Source organism: Pinus tabuliformis, chromosome 4_2 (genome assembly GCF_031772625.1).
Source record: "Pinus tabuliformis cultivar Carrire ecotype Pingquan chromosome 4_2, CPIR1, whole genome shotgun sequence".
Lineage (NCBI taxonomy): Eukaryota > Viridiplantae > Streptophyta > Pinopsida > Pinales > Pinaceae > Pinus > Pinus tabuliformis.
In genome coordinates, this window is record NC_142304.1 from 499,293,263 (window position 1) to 499,315,020 (window position 21,758).

The 21,758-nt window shown below is 39.5% G+C and overlaps 1 protein-coding gene across 2 annotated transcripts in view; it reads left to right on the top strand.

The window, feature by feature from the left end:
* LOC149170175 (putative uncharacterized protein YDL057W) overlaps positions 1 to 21,758 on the top strand; it is a 380,775-nt gene that overhangs the window by 84,996 nt on the left and 274,021 nt on the right. Inside the window, exon 2 of one of the 2 annotated variants that reach the window (XM_089428931.1) lies at positions 16,459 to 16,566. The exons of the other annotated variant lie outside the window; for it this stretch is intronic. Within the exon in view, the coding sequence (XP_089285057.1) occupies positions 16,459 to 16,566 (108 nt within the window). The remainder of the gene's footprint in view (positions 1 to 16,458; positions 16,567 to 21,758) is intronic. 2 annotated transcript variants of the gene reach the window in all.

Genomic DNA, 21,758 nt, shown 5'->3' on the forward strand with positions numbered 1-21,758 from the left:
AATCTTTTAAGTGAACATTAGACAAACTAATGGCATAATCTGGATAGATCGTGCCATATTGACATCCCGAGGATAGATTTCCAAGTATTGTTCCGATCTGGTTATCATCATATATGTTATGTTTGGTGTCGAAGACTTTTGCTATACAAGGAGTATTGAGACCATGACAGAATAATGGAGCTAATCCAATTCTAATTCCCTCGAAATGCAAATAGGAGAATTTCTTTTCAGCAACATATCTTCGGAATTTTTTAATTTCATCTTCAGAAAACAAATTGAGACCAACAATTTGTACAGATGGACTTGATATTTTTATCTTTAGTTCAACTTCTTTTAGCCAAACTTTTTTGGATAGACTAAACAAAGATGGAACAGGATAAACTTCTTTAGAGCTCAAAACTAGTGGGTTCCAACTTTCTGGTTCTTCAACCTTTTCATGTTCTACACTGTCAGATTCAAGGGATCTACAATCTACTTCAGATACATATTGTCTATCGATATTTGAGAATGATCTTAAGAAATTGGCCATGTTGAACTTTTACAATCTATTTCAGAGATTGACTGAAGCAGCTTTTATCTACACAACACTTGTATTACAAATGCTTTTCGAAGGCTTCTTGGCTAACTTCAGACTCTGTCTATAGAATGTATCGTGTCCAAGGAATGAGCTATGGCTCTGATACCAAGATAGACAAAAGAAGAGGCAAAATGGGGTGATTGACAGACGAAGAGCGCGCGGAGCGCGCAGCACTGTAGCAAGCTTTACTAAACTGAGCACAAAGAGACAATGTAACAAAAGCCTCGATATAAGAAACTTACTTTTGATCAATTTCGAAGATGATTGAAAGAGGCGACAACAAATCTAAGTGGGTTACTTCTCCTCAACCGAACATGTGCGCGGAGGGTCGACTCCGACTCGGTATCGACTCGGCCGGCTCGATTTCAATGACTCGGTCGTTGTAAAAAATACATTAAATATTTATTTTTTATAAAAGCACATAATTTTAAAAATTTTCATTCATGTTTCCAAACACACAGCATTAGAATATAGATAGAAGACAACATATGATCAAAGTAGGCTTATGAATATATCCATTATATCAAAATGGCACCTAGTGCACTGTCCAATACATACACGATGATGATATAGAGATCAAAACAAAAACACATAACCAAGGAGGCTAGAAATGGCCTCTACAACAAAAGTCTGTGACTAGTACTACTGGCTACTGCTAGAGTTGCTAACATCATCTGGCTTAGTGTTAGTTGGGAGCGGGAGCGAAAGCGGGGAGTGGGAGCAAAAACGGGAGCGGGAGCGACATTTTCAGAAGCTCCCGGTTTGGGAGCGAATCCCGGAGGAGTTCGACAACCAATGTCACTAACAGCAAGGTACATAGAGGGATTGGTGCTCTTGATTAAATACGAGTTCCATACCCTACTACATGATAAAATTCAATGGAAACATTGTAATCCTCCAACCCTGAAATCCTGAAAAACTGATAAGTCTGCTGGATTCTGAATGAAATCTAAAATTCTACTTTCTCCATATGAAATCCAATGAGGCCGGAACCACTCTCAAACATCCTGAGTCATTTCATGGTAATGTTAAAAATTTAAGCAAAAGGATGAAAATGAAGATTAAGGAGAATGTCACTTTTACTTTAAGAATTTAACATTACCATGAATAGCATATCAATACTAGGGATCAGAGTCAGATAGGGAAACCCATGAGTCAGACAGGGAAGCCCAGGGAGTCCCCAAAAATTAAAAAAAATGAAAAAAAGCCTTTTTTTGGGTTCACTGGCCGCTGTATGTAACCCAACTGGGTTGATATGGACTCGGCGGAGTCTGCCAGGTTAATACCGAGCCGGTCGAGTTGTGTAACAACTCAGCCGGCTCAGTATTAACCCGACCGGCCAAACCGGTTCAATGGCTGGGTCAAATTTTTTTTGACCGACTCAGACCAACTCGGCCGAGTCGGTTCCAAGCCGACCGGGTTTAAAAACACTGGTCCAGATTGGGCAGACGATGGGGTTGCAGGAACAGTTTTGTGCTGAGGAGCTGCCGGAAGGGTTTTCTAGGGTGGTTTCAGCCAGGAGATTTCTCTCAAACTGTGAGGTATAGCTGCTAAGGAAATTCTTTGTTGGGTAGGCTAGTTACGGCACCCAGATTGTACTTTGATATTGCTTAATAAGAAAGCCCTCAGATAGCTGCTTCGATTTTCCCGCATTGGGTTTTTCCGGGGACATTGGTCCAAAAATAATGGTGTCATGTGGTGTGTTTGTTCTTGTTTCTTTTAGTTGCTGATTTGTAATATGTTGAGCATGAATTGGTGTAAATTTCCAATATTTACTTTATAAATAACTTGTTAAAGAAAAATTAACAAGTAGGTAGGAATAAATCAGGAAAAGCGCATGAAGGGTTTCTAAATTAAGTAAACTTAGAAACTTCAATAACTGTGGCTTAGAGACAAATGTAGTTGTGTATGCTTTGGAGGTCCATATCTAAGGTTTATATTGCAATGAGCTCATATTCATACATATGCTAAGTATAGTTTGATGAACCAAGCTATTGAGACAAGGTTGTATTTGACAAAGTTATGCGATGCTTGCAAATCAGAGTTTGTATGCTTATAGCGACCAAAGTTTGAGGTAATTGGCTTGGCGCCATATCGTATTGTGTTTCCTAAAGCAGAAGTTGCGATAGATTAAGGCTGGGCATAGGACATATTTATGGCAAATTGGATTGTGCATGTGGGCATGAGTCAGCAGTGACAGTAGAGACATTGACAAGCAATATATTAACAGTATCGGTCGGTGACTATTGGGCAGAAGCCGAGATAGTGCAGTGACAGTGTGTGTTTTGACAACAGTGATACAACGACTATTGATATTTTTCAGAGCAGTTGATTACATACTAGTTTTTTTGTGTCAAGCAGGGGAGCCTCATTGGGTTCGAATATTGTATGCATACTACTGTCATTGGTGCCAAAGCCTCAGAATGTTGAGTAAGGATAGAGTATGATTTAATGAATTGATAAGTAAACAAGTGATAAGTGAAAACTTTAGAAATTCTCACTGTAGATTAAACTGATTATGCAATGTACTAAAGCAAAATACTTAATCTACTTCTACAATCAAACTTGCGGAAGCTTAATCGATTTTCAGCAAGATCAAATAGAACACATATAACAGAGAAGAAGATTCAATCACACATGAAACATAGAAGAATACTCTGGGGAAAGCCTCAGTGAAAAACCCCACTATCTGTATTATCATACAAGTGGAAATATCTCAGGATTACACAAAACTTTAGCTCTCAAGCTATCTAGCTCTCAATACAATCCCTCACTACTGCTCATAGACAGAATAGACAACACATATGCCTTCTCCTCTGTCCTCCAAGCCTCCCATTTCTTCGCGTAGTTTCTCTTGGGTCCTCCAGCTGTAACCTGTGTGTTTCTCACCTCACACATTGCTCTGACCTTTGTAGTAACTGTGCAATCTTCAAGGAATGAATTCCTTTTGCATGCAAGAGGTATTCTCATAGGAATATTCTAGCAACTGATAATACACTGTCCTTGCCTTTAATCTCAACTGGGTCTTTGTTTGAACTGGCATGCATGAGTTATTTATGAGAGAATATTCAGTTATCTGGAGAACATTAGTTGCATGCATGCATGCATTAACTGATTGAACTCACAATTAGTTCCTTCAATTGTTTGGAACTAATTTAACTGGACTTAACTCAGTTAACTGAGTTAACTAATTACAACTCAAATACAACTCATCCTTATCTTCTTAATTAAGGGATAACTTCCTCAATCAAAGGGATAACTGTTGCATGTCTTCACAAAGACTTCATGTTTGATTTTCACTAACTAATCTACTTAAGATGAATTAATTAATTATTTCTTCAAACAGCTGGTGAGACTAATTTGAATTTTAATTCTCAATTTTAATTAAAGGACAAATTAAAATTGGAATATATGCTGGAATGCTATCTATGGAAATGCTATATTTACCATTTCTATTTTTAGCATTTCTTGTTGCTATTTTCAACACTCCCTCTCAACAAGAAAGGGATTATCTGCCACCCTGATCCTGTTTCTGTGAAACTCGAATTTACACTTTGACAATGCCTTAGTCAAAATGTTAGCATCTTGCTCCTCGGTTGAAATATATTGCAACAACATGATCCTCCTCGCCATACAGTGTCTGAGATGATGATACCGAATGTTGATATGCTTGGACCTGTCATGAAATACTGGATTCTCAGAGAGTTTGATACAACTCTGATTATCACAATAGATCACAGTTGGATCCATTCTCTGATCAAACAAATCAACTAGAATTTTCCGCATCCAAATGGCCTCACATGCTGCTTGGCTTGTAGCCATGTATTCAACCTCTGCTGAGCTAAGTGCAACTGACCTCTGTTTCCTGTTGTACCAAGAAACTACAGTTGAACCAAGGTTGAAAATTCCTCTTGATGTGCTCTTCCGATTTGATGGACTCCCTGCCCAATCTGCATCTGTGAAGCCCTGTAGCTTCACTCTCTCTGACCGTCTATACCATAATCCATACTGAGATGTGCCTCTGAGGTATCTCAAAACATGCTTAGCTGCCTTCCAAAACAGCTTGGTAGGCTGAACCATAGCTTGACTCACTTGGTTCACCACATAGCACATATCTGGTCATGTGTTCACTAAGTACATTAGTGAACTCACAGGTTGCCGATACATAGTAGCTTCTACTACTTCTCCTGAAGTAGCTTCTATTTATAGCAATGCTATTTTTAGCATTTCTTGTTGCTATTTTCAACACTCCCTCTCAACAAGAAAGGGATTATCTGCCACCTCGATCCTGTCTCTATGAAACTCGAATTTACACTTTGACAATGCCTTAGTCAAAATGTTAGCATCTTGCTACTCGGTCGAAATATACTGCAACAACATGATCCTCCTCGCCACATAGTCCCTGAGATGATAATACCGAATGTCGATATGCTAGGACTTGTCATGAAATACTGGATTCTTAGAGAGTTTGATACAACTCTGATTATCACAATAGATCACAGTTGGATCCATCCTATGATCAAACAAACCACTAGAATTTTCCGCATCCAAATGGCCTCACATGTTGCCTGGCTTGTAGCCATGTATTCAACCTCTGCTGAGCTAAGTGCAACTGACCTCTATTTCTTGTTGTACCAAGAAACTGCAGTTGAACCAAGGTTGAAAATTCCTTCGGATGTGCTCTTCCAATTTGATGGATTCCCTGCCCAATGTGCATTTGTGAAGCCCTGTAGCTTCACTCCCTCTGACCGTCTATACCATAATCCATACTGAGATGTGCCTCTGAGGTATCTCAAAACATGCTTAGTTGCCTTCCAAAACAACTTGGTAGGCTGAACCATAGCTTGACTCAGTTGGTTCACCGCATAGCACATATCTGGTCGTGTGTTCACTAAGTATATCAGTGAACCCACAAGTTGCCGATACACAGTAGCTTCTACTACTTCTCCTGAAGTAGCATCCTCCTTCCTCCAGTTACTTGCTAGAGGAATCTGCATGGGCTTGCACTTCTCCATATGGAATCTCCCGAGTATCTCATTAGCATACTTGCCTTGAGACACAAACACTTCCCCATCCTTTTCCCACACTTCCATGCCTAGAAAGTAGTGCATGAGACCCATGTCTTTCATCTCGAACTCTCTTGCAAGGTCCTCCTTGCAAGACATGATCAACTGATCATCACTTGTCAATATCAGATCATCAACATAAAGGACAATGATCAGCTGCTTACCTTCCACCATGATGTGGTACAAGTTCGCATCCGCTTCACTCTTTGTGAAGCCCAACCCGGTGAAGTAGTTGTTGATACTGGTGTATCAAGCACGAGGTGCTTGCTTCAGCCCATAATGCTCTCTTAAGCCGGCACACATGCGACTCACGATCGAAGGTCTCAAAACCTTCTGGCTGCTCTATGTACACCTCTTCCTGCATCCGTGCTGCTGCTTGTCCTTTCTCCCAGGACTCCATCCGCACTACAACTCTCATCAGGTTGCATCGTGCTGCCCACTGCTGCACTGCAACTCAGTTACTGAGAAGTAAGTAACTGATCTCCCAACTGACCTCCCTGTTAGGCTAGAAACACCCTCTGATGCTGAAGTTCCCTTTGCCGCTCCATCCGCATCTCTCTCTACCGACTTAGCCAGTCCTGCTACTTCTCGTCGGGGCTCCTGTAGCAAGGTCTAATCAAAGAGGCTGGGTACCTCAAGGATCCTGCCTCTATTTCAGCCTTCTTGGGACTATCACTTCACATCGCCCCACCTCCCACCTGGAGGTATGGCTGCATGTGATCCCTTTGCTTACTTCTCCAATTGTGGCTCCTCTACAATTGTCCGAGACTTCTTCTGGGGTTGCATGTTGAGAGGTAATGTACTCTCCCTCTCAACCACCAAGTCTCTAACCTTTGCCTTGCTCCTCAAGGCTTTGCATGCATCTTGAACCTCAAGAGCATATAGGTTCTTGACTCGTGAACCGATCTGCTTCACTTGTCTTGTGGTGATGTGTCTAAGGAAAACTTTTCCCTTACTGAAGACAACATCGTAGCCTTTGTCCTCCAACATCGCGATTGATACCAAATTCTTATTCAGTCCAGGCACATACTTCACATCTGTCAAAGTAATAAGAGCTCCATGCTCCCTTTGAAAAGCAACCGTGCCTACTCCTGAAACACTATAGTTTTCATCATTACCCATCTCTATGCGCATCTGGAGGTCTTTCTCCTCCAAGGTACTGAACAAACTCTTATCACAGGTCATGTGGAATGAGGGCTCCACTGTCAGGAAAGCAACCACAACCCATCATCGATGAAACCATGCATGCGATGAGGGTAAAATGCAATTTGAACTGAGAGGCCAATGCCTCACCTTCAGATCCTTCCAAGGATCCCTTTTTGGACTTCTTCAATGGACAATTAGTTGCATAATGGCCCACCTCATGACAATTATAGCATCTCACTTTAGATTTGTCAATCTTCTTCCCACCATGGGAAGAATTTGATTTGGAATGAGAATCCTTCTCCTTCCCTTTACTTGCCTTACTCGCTAAGGCCAGATTTTCTTCATCCTCTTTGGATGAAGAACCATCTCGAGTTCTCGTCTTGATCTCCTCCTGCATGAGATCTGACCACGGTTGTTCCCAATCCGGTTCTCTCTTCCATTCACTGAGTCCTGGTAGCTATGCCAACTCTTAGGAAGATTGAGGAGGAAGACTCACCATATCATCATCGACTGTCGTGATTCCTACACTTCCAAGCTCATCTTTGCAGGTGGTGAGCTTGTTTAGTAGAAATTGTGTTGCCCTTTTCACACTTGATTTTCCGAAGCTTGTCCTTCAGCGCCATCTTCCTCTGATCGCTGCTGTTCTGATATAGGTCCTTCAATGTCTTCCACATTGAAAACAGAGTCTCCTTCCCATGGAGACTCGAGACAATATGGTCTCAAACTCCCTCGAGAAGAATCCTCCTCACTCTCGCCACACATTTCTTCCATTCCGCCAATTCTTGGGCATTAGCTGCTGCTGGCTTTGGGACTTCCTGATCAATGAAGTCCTTCAAACCATTGTCCTCTAATATCGCTTCCATGCGATCCTTCCATGCTATGTAATTCGAGCTGCCATATAGGGCATACTCGAGTCTCAAGCTATTGAATGCGATTGGTGAATTTTGAGACGTGATAAGAAATCAATTTTGTACCTACATTCAAGAACTTCAAACTTCTCCCTTCTCCCTTCTTTGTATACTGTTCTCCGCTTTGATCACCTTTGCTCTGATACCATGTAGAAATTCTCACTGTAGATTAAACTGATTATGCAATGTACTAAAGCAAAATACTTAATCTACTTCTACAATCAAACTTGCGGAAGCTTAATCGATTTTGAGCAAGATCAAAGAGAACACATATAACAGAGAAGAAGATTCAATCACACATGAAACAAAGAAGAATACCCTATGGAAAGCCTCAGCTAAAACCCCCACTATCTGTATTATCATACAAGTGGAAATATTTCAAGATTACGGAAAGCTTTAGCTCTCAAGCTATCTAGCTCTCAATACAATCCCTCACTACTGCTCATAGACAGAATAGACAACACATATGCCTTCTCCTCTGTTCTCCAAGCGTCCTATTTCCTTGTGCAGTTTCTCCTGGGTCCCCCAGCTGTAACCTGTGTGTTTCTCGCCTCACACACTGCTCTGACATCTGTAGTAATTGCGCAATCCTCAAGGAATTAATTCCTTCTGCATGCAAGAGATATTCTCATAGGAATATTCTAGCAATTGATAGTACACTGTCCCTGCCTTTAATCTCAACTGGGTCTTTGTCTGAATTGACATGCATGGGTTATTTATGAGAGAATATTCAGTTATCTGGAGAACACTAGTTGCATGCATACATGCATTAACTGACTGAACTCACAATTAGTTCCTCCAACTGTTTGGAGCTAATTTAACTGGACTTAACTCAGTTAAATGAGCTAACTAATTACAACTCAAATACAACTCATCCTTATCTCTTTAATTAAGGGATAACTTCTTCAATCAAAGGGATAACTGTTGCATGTCTTCACAAAGACTTCATGTTTGATGTTCACTAACTAATTAACTCAAGATGAATTAATTAATTATTTTTTCAAACAACTGGTGAGACTAAATTCGAATTTTAATTCTCAATATTAATTAAAGGACAAATTAAAATTGGAATATATCCTGAAATGCTATCTATAGCAATGCTAGTTTTAGCATTTCTTGTTGCTATTTTCAACACTCCCTTTCAACAAGAAAGGGATTATTTGCCACCTCGATCTTGTCTCTGTGAAACTCGAATTTACACTTTGACAATGCCTTAGTCAAAATGTCAGCATCTTGCTCCTCGGTCGAAATATATTGCAACAACATGATCCTCCTCGCCACACAGTCCCTGAGATGATGATACCGAATGTCGATATGCTTGGACCTGTCATGAAATACTAGATTCTCAGAGAGTTTGATACAACTCTGATTATCACAATAGATCACAGTTGGATCCATCCTCTGATCAAACAAACCAACTAGAATTTTCCGCATCCAAATGGCCTCACATGCTGCCTGGCTTGCAGCCATGTATTTAACCTCTGCTGAGCTAAGTGCAACTGACCTCTATTTCTTGTTGTACCAAGAAACTGCAGTTGAACCAAGGTTGAAAATTCCTCCTGATGTGCTCTTCCGATTTGATGGACTCCCTGCCCAATCTGCATCTGTGAAGCCCTGTAGCTTCACTCCCTCTGACCGTCTATACCATAATCCATACTGAGATGTGCCTCTGAGGTATCTCAAAACATGCTTAGCTGCCTTCCAAAACAGCTTGGTAGGCTGAACCATAGCTTGACTCAGTTGGTTCATCACATAGCACAAATCTGGTCGTGTGTTCACTAAGTACATCAGTGAACCCACAAGTTGCCGATACACAGTAGCTTCTACTACTTCTCTTGAAGTAGCATCCTCCTTCCTCCAGTTACCTGCTAGAGGAGTCTGCATGGGCTTGCACTTCTCCATATGGAATCTCCTGAGTATCTCATTGGCATACTTGCCTTGAGACACAAACACTTCCCCATCCTTTTGCCACACTTCCATGCCTAGAAAGTAGTGCATGAGACCCATGTCTTTCATCTCGAACTCTCTTGCAAGGTCCTCCTTGCAAGACATGATCAATTGATCATCACCTGTCAATATCAGATCATCAACATAAAGAACAAGGATCAACTGCTTACCTTCCACAATGATGTGGTACAAGTTCGCATCCGCTTCACTCTTTGTGAAGCCCAACCCGGTGAAGTAGTTGTCGATCCTGGTGTATCAAGCACGAGGTGCTTACTTCAGCCCATACAAAGCTCTCTTAAGCCGGCACACATGCGACTCACGATCAAAGGTCTCAAAACCTTCTGGCTGCTCTATGTACACCTCTTCCTGCATTCGTGCTGCTGCTTGTCCTTTCTCCCAGGACTCCATTCGCACTACACCAACTCTCATCAGGTTGCATCGTGCTGCCCGCTGCTGCACTGCAACTCAGTGACTGAGAAGTAAGTAACTGATCTCCCAACTGACCTCCCTGTTGGGCTAGAAACACCCTTTGATGCTGAAGTTCCCTCTGCCGCTCCATCTGCATCTCTCTTTACCGACTTAGCCAGTCCTACTACTTCTCGTCGGGGCTCCCGTAGCAAGGTCTAATCAAAGAGGCTGGGTACCTCAAGGATCCTGCCCTTATTTCAGCCTTCTTGGGACTATCACTTCACATCGCCCCACCTACCACCTGGAGGTATGGCTGCATGTGATCCCTTTGCTTACTTCTCCAATTGTGGCTCCTCTACAATTCTCTAAGACTTCTTCTGGGGCTGCATGTTGAGAGGTAATGTACTTTCCCTCTCAACCACCAAGTCTCTAACCGTTGCTTTGCTCCTCAAGGCTTTGCATGCATCTTGAACCTCAAGAGCATACAGGTTCTTGACTCGTGAACCGATCTGCTTCACCTGTCTCGTGGTGATGTGTCTAAGGAAAACTTTTCCCTTACTGAAGACAACATCGTAGCCTTTGTCCTCCAACATTGCGATTGATACCAAATTCTTATTCAGTCCAGGCACATACTTCACATCTGTCAAAATAATAAGAGCTCCATGCTCCCTCTTAAAAGCAACCGTGCCTGCTCTTGAAACACTATAGTTTTATCATTACCCATCTCTATGCACATCTGGAGGTCTTTCTCCTCCAAGGTATTGAACACACTCTTATCGCCGGTCATGTGGAATGAGGGCTCCACTGTCAGGAAAACAACCACAACCCATCATCAATGAAACCATGCATGCGATGAGGGTAAAATCCAATTCGAACTGAGAGGCCAATGCCTCACCTTCAGATGCTTCCAAGGATCCCTTCTTGGACTTCTTCAATGGACAATTAGTTGCATAATGGCCCACCTCATGACAATTATAGCATCTCACTTTAGATTTGTCAATCTTCTTCCCACCATGGGAAGAATTTGATTTGGAATGAGAATCCTTCTCCTTCCCTTTACTTGCCTTACTCGCTAAGGCCAGATTTTCTTCATCCTCTTTGGATGAAGAACCATCTCGAGTTCTCGTCTTGATCTCCTCCTGCATGAGATCCGACCACAGTTGTTCCCAATCTGGCAGTTTCTCTCTTCCATTCACTGAGTCCTGGTAGCTATGCCAGCTCTTAGGAAGACCGAGGAGAGCAAGACTCACCATATCATCATCGGCTGTCATGATTCCTACACTTCCAAGCTTATCTTTGCAGGGGGTGAGCTTGTTCAGATATGTAGAAATTGTGTCGCCCTTTTCACACGTGATTTTCCGAAGCTTGTCCTTCAGCGCCATCTTCCTCTGATCGCTACTATTTTGATATAGGTCCTTCAATGTCTTCCACATTGAAAACAGAGTCTCCTTCCCATGGAGACTCAAGACAATATGGTCTCAAACTCCCTCGAGAAGAATCCTCCTCACTCTCGCCACACATTTCTTCCATTCCGCCAATTCTTGGGCATTAGCTGCTGCTGGCTTTGGGACTTCTTGATCAATGAAGTCCTTCAAACCATTGTCCTTTAATACCGCTTCCATGCGATCCTTCCATGCTATGTAATTCGAGCTGCCATCTAGGGCATACTCGAGTCTCAAGCTATTGAACGCGATTGGTGAATTTTGAGACATGATAAAAAATCGATTTTGTACCTACAATCAAGAACTTCAAACTTCTCCCTTCTCCCTTATTTGTATACTGTTCTCCGCTTTGATCACCTTTGCTCTGATACCATGTAGAAATTTTCACTGTAGATTAAACTGATTATGCAATGTACTAAAGCAAAATACTTAATCTACTTCTACAATCAAACTTGTGGAAGCTTAATCGATTTTGAGCAAGATCAAACAACACACATATAACAGAGAAGAAGATTCAATCACACATGAAACAAAGAAGAATTATGGAAAGCCTCAACTAGAAATCCCACTATCTGTATTATCATACAAGTGAAAATATTTCAGGATTACACAAAGCTTTAGCTCTCAAGCTATTTAGCTCTTAGTACAATCCCTCACTACTGCTCATAGACAGAATAGACAACACATATGCCTTCTCCTCTGTTCTCCAAGCGTCCTATTTCCCTGTGCAGTTTCTCTTGGGTCCTCCAGCTGTAACCTGTGTGTTTCTCACCTCACACGCTGCTCTGACCTCTGTAGTAATTGCGCAATCCTCAAGGAATGAATTCCTTTTGCATGCAAGAGATATTCTCATAGGAATATTCTAGCAATTGATAGGACACTGTCCCTGCCTTTAATCTCAATTGGGTCTTTGTCTGAACTGACATGCATGGGTTATTTATGAGAGAATATTTAGTTATCTGGAGAACACTAGTTGCATGAATGCATGCATTAACTGATTGAACTCACAATTAGTTCCTCCAACTGTTTGGAACTAATTTAACTAGACTTAACTCAGTTAACTGAGCTAACTAATTACAACTCAAATACAACTCATCCTTATCTCTTTAATTAAGGGATAACTTCCTCAATCAAAGGGATAACTGTTGCATGTCTTACAAAGACTTCATGTTTGATTTTCACTAACTAATTAACTCAAGATGAATTAATTAATTATTTTTTCAAATAGCTAGTGAGACTAAATTTGAATTTTAATTCTCAATTTTAATTCAAGGACAAATTAAAATTGGAATATATTGTGAAATGCTATCTATAGCAATGCTATTTTTAACATTTCTTGTTGCTATTTTCAACAAAAACTAGGGTTTGACAATGTATATGATGTAAGCAACGCTATTGTGGTAGTAGACTTGACAAAATTATATATGTTGCTAGGGTATGATCTTTTGAGCAAAGGAAGTTATTATTACTTTTGACGACCTAGTTTCAATGTTGCAGATCAACAAAGTCAACAAATTGTTTTGATACTTATTATTTTTGAGCATAGGTGGATCCAATCTGAAAATTGTGAAATATGGTTTGCCATAGTGAGCTGAAGGTTGGAGCCTTCAGGGCAAGTGACAGCTTGTTAAGCAGCGTAGCACGGTGGTGCAAGGCAGGAGAGTGGAGTCTTCTTTAGGTTAGAGCCTGAGAATACTTCAGGGTGGTAGGTTGGTGCTAGAGCAGGTTGGATCCTACACATGGTGTCAAAGCATCCTTCCAGTTGGAGCTGGTATGCCAAGGTGTTCGAATGCCCTTTAGGTTGGAGCTTGTAAACCAGGGCTTTGGAGCGTCCTTCCAGTTGGAGCTCGTAAACAGGGTGTTGGAGCATCCTTCCAGCTGGAGCTGGTAAACAGGGTGTTGGAGCATCCTTTCAGTTGGAGCTGAAAAAATTGGAAGTTAGAGCTTCCCTTTGATGTAATGTTTTGAAGACCAATATTAAGAAGCGTTTGGTGGTTTTTCTCCCATAAGGGTTTCCACCTAAAAATTTCTAGTGTATTGTCTTGATGTTGTGCATTGTTGAATGGTGTTGTTTACTGTTCATGTGATGTGATGTTGGTTTATATTTGAACTAATGCTAATGTTAATTTAATGCTTTGAAGATTAAAACTTAACTATTTGAAGAGAAATACTGATTCACCCCGCTCAGTGTTTCCAACAAGATGTTAAAAATTGTTTTTGATAAGTAAAAAGATTGTTTTACGTGCATTTTGCAGCCATCTTCTAGGGCTGATGTCATGGGTTTTATTGTTGTTATATGCATTATTAACTGTCAAATATTGCTGCAATTTATTTCCTAAATTGTTTTTATATTTGGCCTTCATTTTACATTTGTTTATCATAGTTTCAAGGGCTTAACTTGTTTCTGTTATAACTTATATACTGTTGTATTGCTGTTAATCACCGATCTTAAACCCTAGTTTATAGCAGCTTTGAGTACTTTGTTGTTTTGTGTGTTTGGGAACCCTGTTTGAGCCTCCTAGGTCAACCAGAGCCTATAGATTGAGACATAGCTATCTTGAATCCAAATCTGGAATTTACTTCTTCATCCATCTCAAACCCTAGCTTGTTATACCCATTTCTGGTAGATATTCATTGTAGGATCTTTAGGGGGCACTTAACTTAATTTCCTTGGGTTACTTTATCCCTGAGCCCTACCAAGGAAACTTCCCTTCTGTTGGATTGTGCCCATCACTAAAACTGGGGGAGTAGTTAGTGAGGTGACAATGGTGACACTCTTGTGTGTTGCATATTGTCTAGGTGTTTTAGTGAGGCTTTGCAGTCTGTGCTAGAGTTTGCTGTAACAGTACCCAAGGTAAACTTTATAATTTTCAGGGTGCAAGGGCAATCGACAATAAGGCTTGAAGCCATTACAACAATATACTTGTTATGAGCTCAACATGTCACTTGTGGGAATTGAACTTGAGTGAGGAGGATAACATTTCTCCCAACCACCCGAGATAAACCCAAGTCACACCATTGAAGTGATTTATCTCAGTTGGGAACATATTTTCTACTATGGCAGCAAAGATAGAGAGGATTAAACGGATTAACAACTTCAAATTTTCAGATTTCTGATTATCAGTCTTATTAAGATTTTCTGACTTGTGCTTTTCAAATTTCAGATTTTTCATTTTTCTTTACTCCAATTTTCACATGATGTCTTCAAGGAATGCTCTCAATCCCTTGTGGAAATACAAGATGGTAACAGGGCCGAAGAGTGGAGGGGGACAACAAAAATTCAGTGGTTACTTTCAATTGATGAATTTGAATCCTGATTTAAGTTTAATGTTCATTGTTGAGTCTTGAATCGTTTTATATGATAGAGAATTAATTTTCAATCATAATATTTCATGTTTTAATTTTTTTATTTGTTGTAAGGTTTAGTTCCAATTCTTTGAATTTTAAATTATTTTCACATATATAAAATTTCATATGTGAAGCACCTCGATGCCCCCCAGCACTGTTATTTCAAAATATGGCATCCCCATCTCTGTTGGCATGGCTGCAGCTGCTTTCTTTATTGCTCACTGGCCGAAGGGTTGCAATGTTGTTACAATGATGTTGGTTGACTGCCACAATGGACAGTTCATATAGGACAAGTTTTAATAATAAAATATGCAAAACCTATGAAAAGTTTACTCCTAGATATTTCTGGAATTCAATATTAGACCGGGATTTAAGAATGGAAGGATGCAGGGATAACTTTTCTGTATGGCTAGGAACTAGGTCAATTTTTAGGGGATGAAAAAATAGTGATTTTAGGAGACAATACAAGAGACAAAATCCATAAGTCACAAACATAAGTTTTTTTATTGTTTTGTGTTCAGGGGGACGTTTTTATGTTGGTTTAAGGTTAGACTTAGTTATGGGTAGGTTAGTAGAAATAGTTAATTGTTAGTTTTAGTTTTTGGGAAACTTTCACCCTTAAATCTTTGCAACTTTGTGAGGCTGTCAAGGACATATTCAGGTCATTGACATCCCTTGTATTGTCTGGGGATTGCCCTTTTTCAATACGTGATGTTCTTCTTGCCTCTCCATCACTGGCTATGGAAAACAGTGGGAACAGTTCTACACCTCTAGAGAGGCATCCCTATATTTCACTGATAAAGAGAGCACTATGCATTTACTCACTTCAAATCTACAAGAAGGTCCTCACAAAATCCAAAGACAACATTGGTAAGATGAAATCATGCAAATATCTTTTGATGCAAAGTAACCTCCTATACATTTTCAACAAATATAACAAGTCACAATAGCGATAATAGCTGGGTGTAAGGCATGAAAGCAGATATATATTGTACTATAAGTACAAAATTCCAATGGAATGATAAAATATTAAAATGTTCTTGCTTTATTAGGAATTTAGGATTTAATGTGGCTGGGTCCGCTTGCACTAGCCTTTACTATTATTATTACTTTACGCCTTGATGATCATGGTCAGACTGCCACTCTTGGCTACAAAATATACTTGTTTGTATGAGGAAACATAAATGACTTAGAAAAGTATAACATTTTGATCACAGAGGACACCTTGGTTCCTTGATACATTTTGAATGCAGTTAAAAATAAGCTCAATGCATAGATATAGATTTGAGAGCATCAACTCATAATTTTTCATTGGATCTACTTGGCCAAGAACTAGAAGTCAGTGATTATTATTGGTCCACTCTTACTATGCAATGAAAACATGAATACTTTAACCTGGAAAGGTAGTTTGCTAGATGAGGTGGTTGCAAAGAAAGCATATTTTGGATCTTTCTTAATAAAGACTTGATATGGTTCTTATGATAGATATCGTATAAGATAAGATTTGATATTGCGGGAGATGTTGATATCCATTATTGATGTGAGATTTACGATAACTATTTATTTTGGTTCTTTCTTCTAAACTTAGAATTCATTGTTTGGGAGTGCTTGTTTAGGAGAGAGTGATAGTTACAAATAATCATGGGGAGAAATTGGTTGGAGTATTGGACAATGTTGGTTCGACTCAACTTGTAGTCCTTTGCCATGGATTTAGATCCTCCAAGGTAATAAACTATGATTTTTCTTGGTATCTAATGTACGATGTTTCCTACCAAATGTCATAGTTAATGGTTATACAGTCTACTCTCACATCCCAATCATGATGTATTGTCTTTTAGTTTCTGAAAGGTCTAAATGAAATCTATGTTGAAGGACATTGACTAAAACTCACAGACTTATTTTGAGAACAAATTGGAGCCCTTGGTTCAACTTATGTATTTTTAGTTAATGTGAAAAGACAGACAATCTTTACTATGGTTTCAATATGTAGTTGCACATGAAAATTAAAGTTTCATGATTCATTAATTCAATAAACGATGGTGAAGGTTGTTGAGGCAATAGATACATCATCCAAGACACTCATTGACATTCGGTAATCTCACTTTATTTTAACCATATTTTTATACTATGCCAACTCCTGAATAATCTTCGTGATTAGCTATTGTTATATTTTATTGATTACATTTTCATTTGCTATAATAATATTGACAGTGATGCTTTTCATTTTGGTTTCATATTGTATATTATTTGTTTGCTTCATGATCAAGGGTGTATGCTGTGATCATCATATGCCAAGCTAAGTGTCAGAACATTGATAATAGAGTAGAATTTTGTCCATGTGGGTGAATCACGGAAGTATCCAATTATCTGGTTGTAAGAATCATAGGTGGCAGCATTTTTTGGTATTAGTATAGTGACCAAAAGAGTACAAGGTTTTGCATGAACCAACAACAACTATTGAAGTGCAAATCAACTATCATACTGTTATAAAGGCCAAAAGACAGGATCTCCAACCAAGGACTCGTACTGATACTTTAATGTTTAAACATTAAACTAAAGTGGACGTATATATATTATAATTAGAAAGTTAAGAGGCTATTCGATTAGAAATTGTATTGCATCAATGTCACTTTATGTTGTTTTTCTTACTCCATCACTACTGTTTTATCGTATATGTTACTTAATCCTAGAAGCCTTCCTTAAATACAGGCTTATTTACTTATGTTTAGGTAATTTTCACAAGTTAGTCAGTAGTCATGCCATTTTATGGATTCATTAAGCATCATTACTCTAAATATTGTCGAAGCTAGAACAAGATTTGTGTTAAGGGCCAAGGCTATTAGATAGCTGACTGAGGCGATAAAACTCATATCATATGATGAGAAAATGTCCATGTATCAAGTGACAACCAAGATTATTCATTGAACCGAAGAGAATGGTTTTTCAAATACTGGTTTCATCAATGCATCCATTGTAATTACCATTGTTTTTAACAAAATTTCATCTTCTCAATCACCATTCCTTATATAGAGGGTTCAAGGAATTGACCAACAATAAAATTTGATTCAGGTATTACAAAACTCACTGCAATTTATTTCACATTAGTTTCTTGTAGGTTCATTTTCCTTTTCCCTTTGTCTCAAACTACTAGTGATCCTTTTGTCGACCAAAAACTTTGATTCCTTTGTCATTTGCCTCTAAATGATGCTTGTTAAATCTCCTAACCCTAGTGCATGGTTTATTACTTCCTAGTAGATCAGATCTACTGAATAAAAACATGGCTAGAGATTTAACTTAAACATTCAGCAGAAACAAATTAAATCAACCAATCTCAATCATACATTAGCACACACAAATTTTTTCCCAATCAAACAAGTTTTCATTAATAACTCAAAACCTACTCAAGCTCCCTTGCTGGGAAAATGGCCCTTTGAGGAAATTACATATACAACAATATCCAGCTGATTAAGCCCTAGATTTGTCATTTGATCTTCTTTGGTTGATTTGGATCTCCCTTCTTACTCCTTGCACCTTCCCCTGATCGCGCACACTTGAATGGAAGTACTCCACCCAAGCACTAAGATCTCACTCTCATTGTGTCTTGTGCTCAAGATGTCATTTGTGTCTTCTCCCTTAGCCTAGCCCTTCTTTTATAAGCTTGATTTATGACATAATCCACAACCCTAGTGTCCAAAGTGATTGATGGTTGAGATTAGATCACAACATCACTTGAGATTTGCAGTTGAGATTCATCTAATTCACTAATGGAAAAACCTTTGCAGTGTTGAATGGTGTTGTCATTGATGTCGACATTTGTTAATGAGCACACTTAATATTTGTCTGAATTACATCAAGTTGGAAGCTCCACTGAAGGATGGCTGGAAACCCTAGCTCTAGGGTTTGGGTTCCCTACATTAAGGACGTACCCCACACTTGTTGATTTTTTGAAGAAGCAGATCACCAAGTTTTCCTTGGAGATCCTCGTCCTTGGATTCTCCTTGTCGAGTTGTTTCCAGTGGCATGTGGCACATCTCAAGTAGCCTCACGGTTTGAGAGATATTCTCATTTGAAGCACCTAGCTTCTAGGCAAAAACCCCAGAGGCACACCTCTGTTGGACTAATATCTAGGGTCGACATCTAGCACACCTCTAGTGATTAAATCTAGCACACCTCTGTTGGACTAATATCTAGTTGTGGCACTGAGCTGTGACTATATGCTATACACAGATACACAGTGAAATCCCAATATAACTACGCTAATCTCATAGAAACAAGTTGAAGGATATATGACAAACAAAGTCATAGTTGTTTGGCATCTAGCATAAAGCTTGTAGATGTGTTAACATTAGATATAAGATTTGCCAACATTACAAAGTGTATGGGATATATTTGTTCACTTAAGATCTCAAGTTTGAGGGTCCCGCCGGAATGATTGAATTGTATTTTGACTATTTTCTATCGCATAATTAGGAGCCAAGAAAAGTTCACTTTATGGCTATATGAGAACGAAATGACTCAAAAATGAAGGTTTTGGTATGGTTTGGATGATGAGACATCAATATTTTATATGTGAAGTCCCATAAAATTTTATTTAAGTTCGACTTTACATTCTATTGAATGATTAAGTCTAATTTGTAGTATTGTTATTGAAAAATTGCACATTTTGTAGAAGAATACCTTGATGTGAACAATTTGTAGAACATCTAGTTTAATGCATGGTTATGAATGATTTTGGGCCAAACAAAATTATGAAAGAAGAGTCTCAAAATATGTGTCGAACAAAAGGGAAGGATTGTTTTGACAATGCCTAGGGTTTGAGATAGAAGAAGAGGTTTTCATGTTTTTGTTGGGACAATGTAAGGCTGGGCACAGGACAGAATGGTGGCACCTAAGATTGTGCTTGTGGACACAATTTAGCTATGTCAGCGGTGGCATTGTTACAGGATTGTGATGTCAAAAGCAAAGACAGTGCAGGTCATCATGTTAGTGGATTGGACATACTTTTGCTAGAGTTATTGATAGATAATCTATACGACGAGTAGTGTTGGTTATAATTGTGGAGCTATGGTTTCAACTGCGCATTGACATTTACAACTAGGGTTTGATATACAACTTGAACAGAGATAGTAGTAGTTGATATTGACAACTAGAGTTTGATGTATAGAGGCAGATTTGATTGACAAAGTTCGTGTTGCAGTTCTCTTGTTTACTTATATTAATTTAGAGCATAGGTGGATCCAGTATGGAAATTGTGAAGCGTGGTCCGCCCACTGATCAGGGTGGCAGGGTGGTGCAAGGCAGGAGAGTGGAGTCTGGGCTGTAGGGTGGTGCAAGGGCAGGTTGGAGTTTGCATAGAGCATTGGAGTGTCCGACCAGTTGCAGCTAGTGAACAGGGTGTTGTAGCATCCATCAAGTTGGAGCCTGTAAACTAGGGCGTTGGAGTGTCCTCCCAATTGTAGCTAGTAAACAGGCCATTGGAGTGTCGTACAGGTTGGAGCATGAAATCAAGGGGTTGGAGCCTCTTTTAGTTGGAGTTGAAAACTTGATGTAAATCTTTTTAAAGACAAATATTAAGAAGTGTTCGGTGGTTTTTGTCCCAGAGGGATTTCCACCTAAAATTTGTTGTCTACTATCTTGATGGTTATGCATTGTTGAATGGTGTTGATCATTGTTTATATGCTATTGATTTATGTTGATGAAATGATAAAGATAATTAATGCTCTGTGAAGTTAAAAATACTAATTGATAAGAAATATTGATTCACCCTCCTCTCAATATTTCCGACATGCATTTCATTAGATTAAGTCACTTTATCTTATAAAATGACATTACTTTAATCACTGAAGTAATTGCTAAGGTCAAGGGTGTATTAGGAGACTTTTGCACACCCAGACACTTAGGCTTGTGCATAAGTACTTGACTGAGTTACAAACATGAAAACTCCCTCTTAGCGAGGGAGGTATTTCCTAAAAAGCCACTCGAAACTGGCTATCCCTCCAGTCCTAGCACAATGTGCTTCTTCATAGGCTTGATCTCCTTGATTGTGCTCCTAAGAGCCTCCACATGCTCTTGAGCATTCCTCAATTTTTAAACATGTTTTCCTGTCAATTTGTATAAGTTGCTCTCTTTAACCTCGATAACAACTATTGTGTCTAGGCTAGACTTCTCTATACAAATGAACACCTGCCCATTCCTAAATCTAACCTCAAATTATCTATCCTCCATGACTAATACCGAGAGCATGTTTTTCTTTAGTCCTAGCATGAATAACACACCATTGGCTTCCAATACCCCTCCCAACTCTTGTCAAAACTTAACTGTTCCAACCCTTTTGCATTGCATACTTGGCATCATTACCAAGCTCCACATGTAAATTTGGCACAGTCCTTGTTAGATTACTAAATAGCTCTCGTGCCTCTATTATATGGCGTGGCACCACTATATAGGTACCAAGTACTCTTGGTGTTGGTGTTGGTAGATAGACAAGAGATAAATGGGAGGTCCTTCTTGAACTTTGCTGCAAATTCAAGCTAAACTTCTTTTGATATTGCTTCCTGTTGCAACTTCCCTTTTCCCTTCTTCTCCGAACACTCTGATGCATAGTGCCCACTCTTGTGGCAATTGACGTGCATGATCTTACTCAAGTCCTCCTTTCTTGGTTGAGAGGTTGCCCCTTTACTGTTACCCCTGGAACCTTTTTCTTTGCTTTTATGGGCCATATCGGCCAAGGTCAAGTTCTCCTCTTCATGTTCTTGCTTGGCAACGTTAGAGTCCTCTTGAGTATCTTCCTGGATGCAGTTGTCCCAAAGCCTCTCCTAATTAGAAAGGTGCTTCGGGGTGTAGATTCCTTTGACAAATGGTTCCTATGACTTGGGAAGACCATTTAGTGCCATATTCACTAGCTTTATGCCCTCCA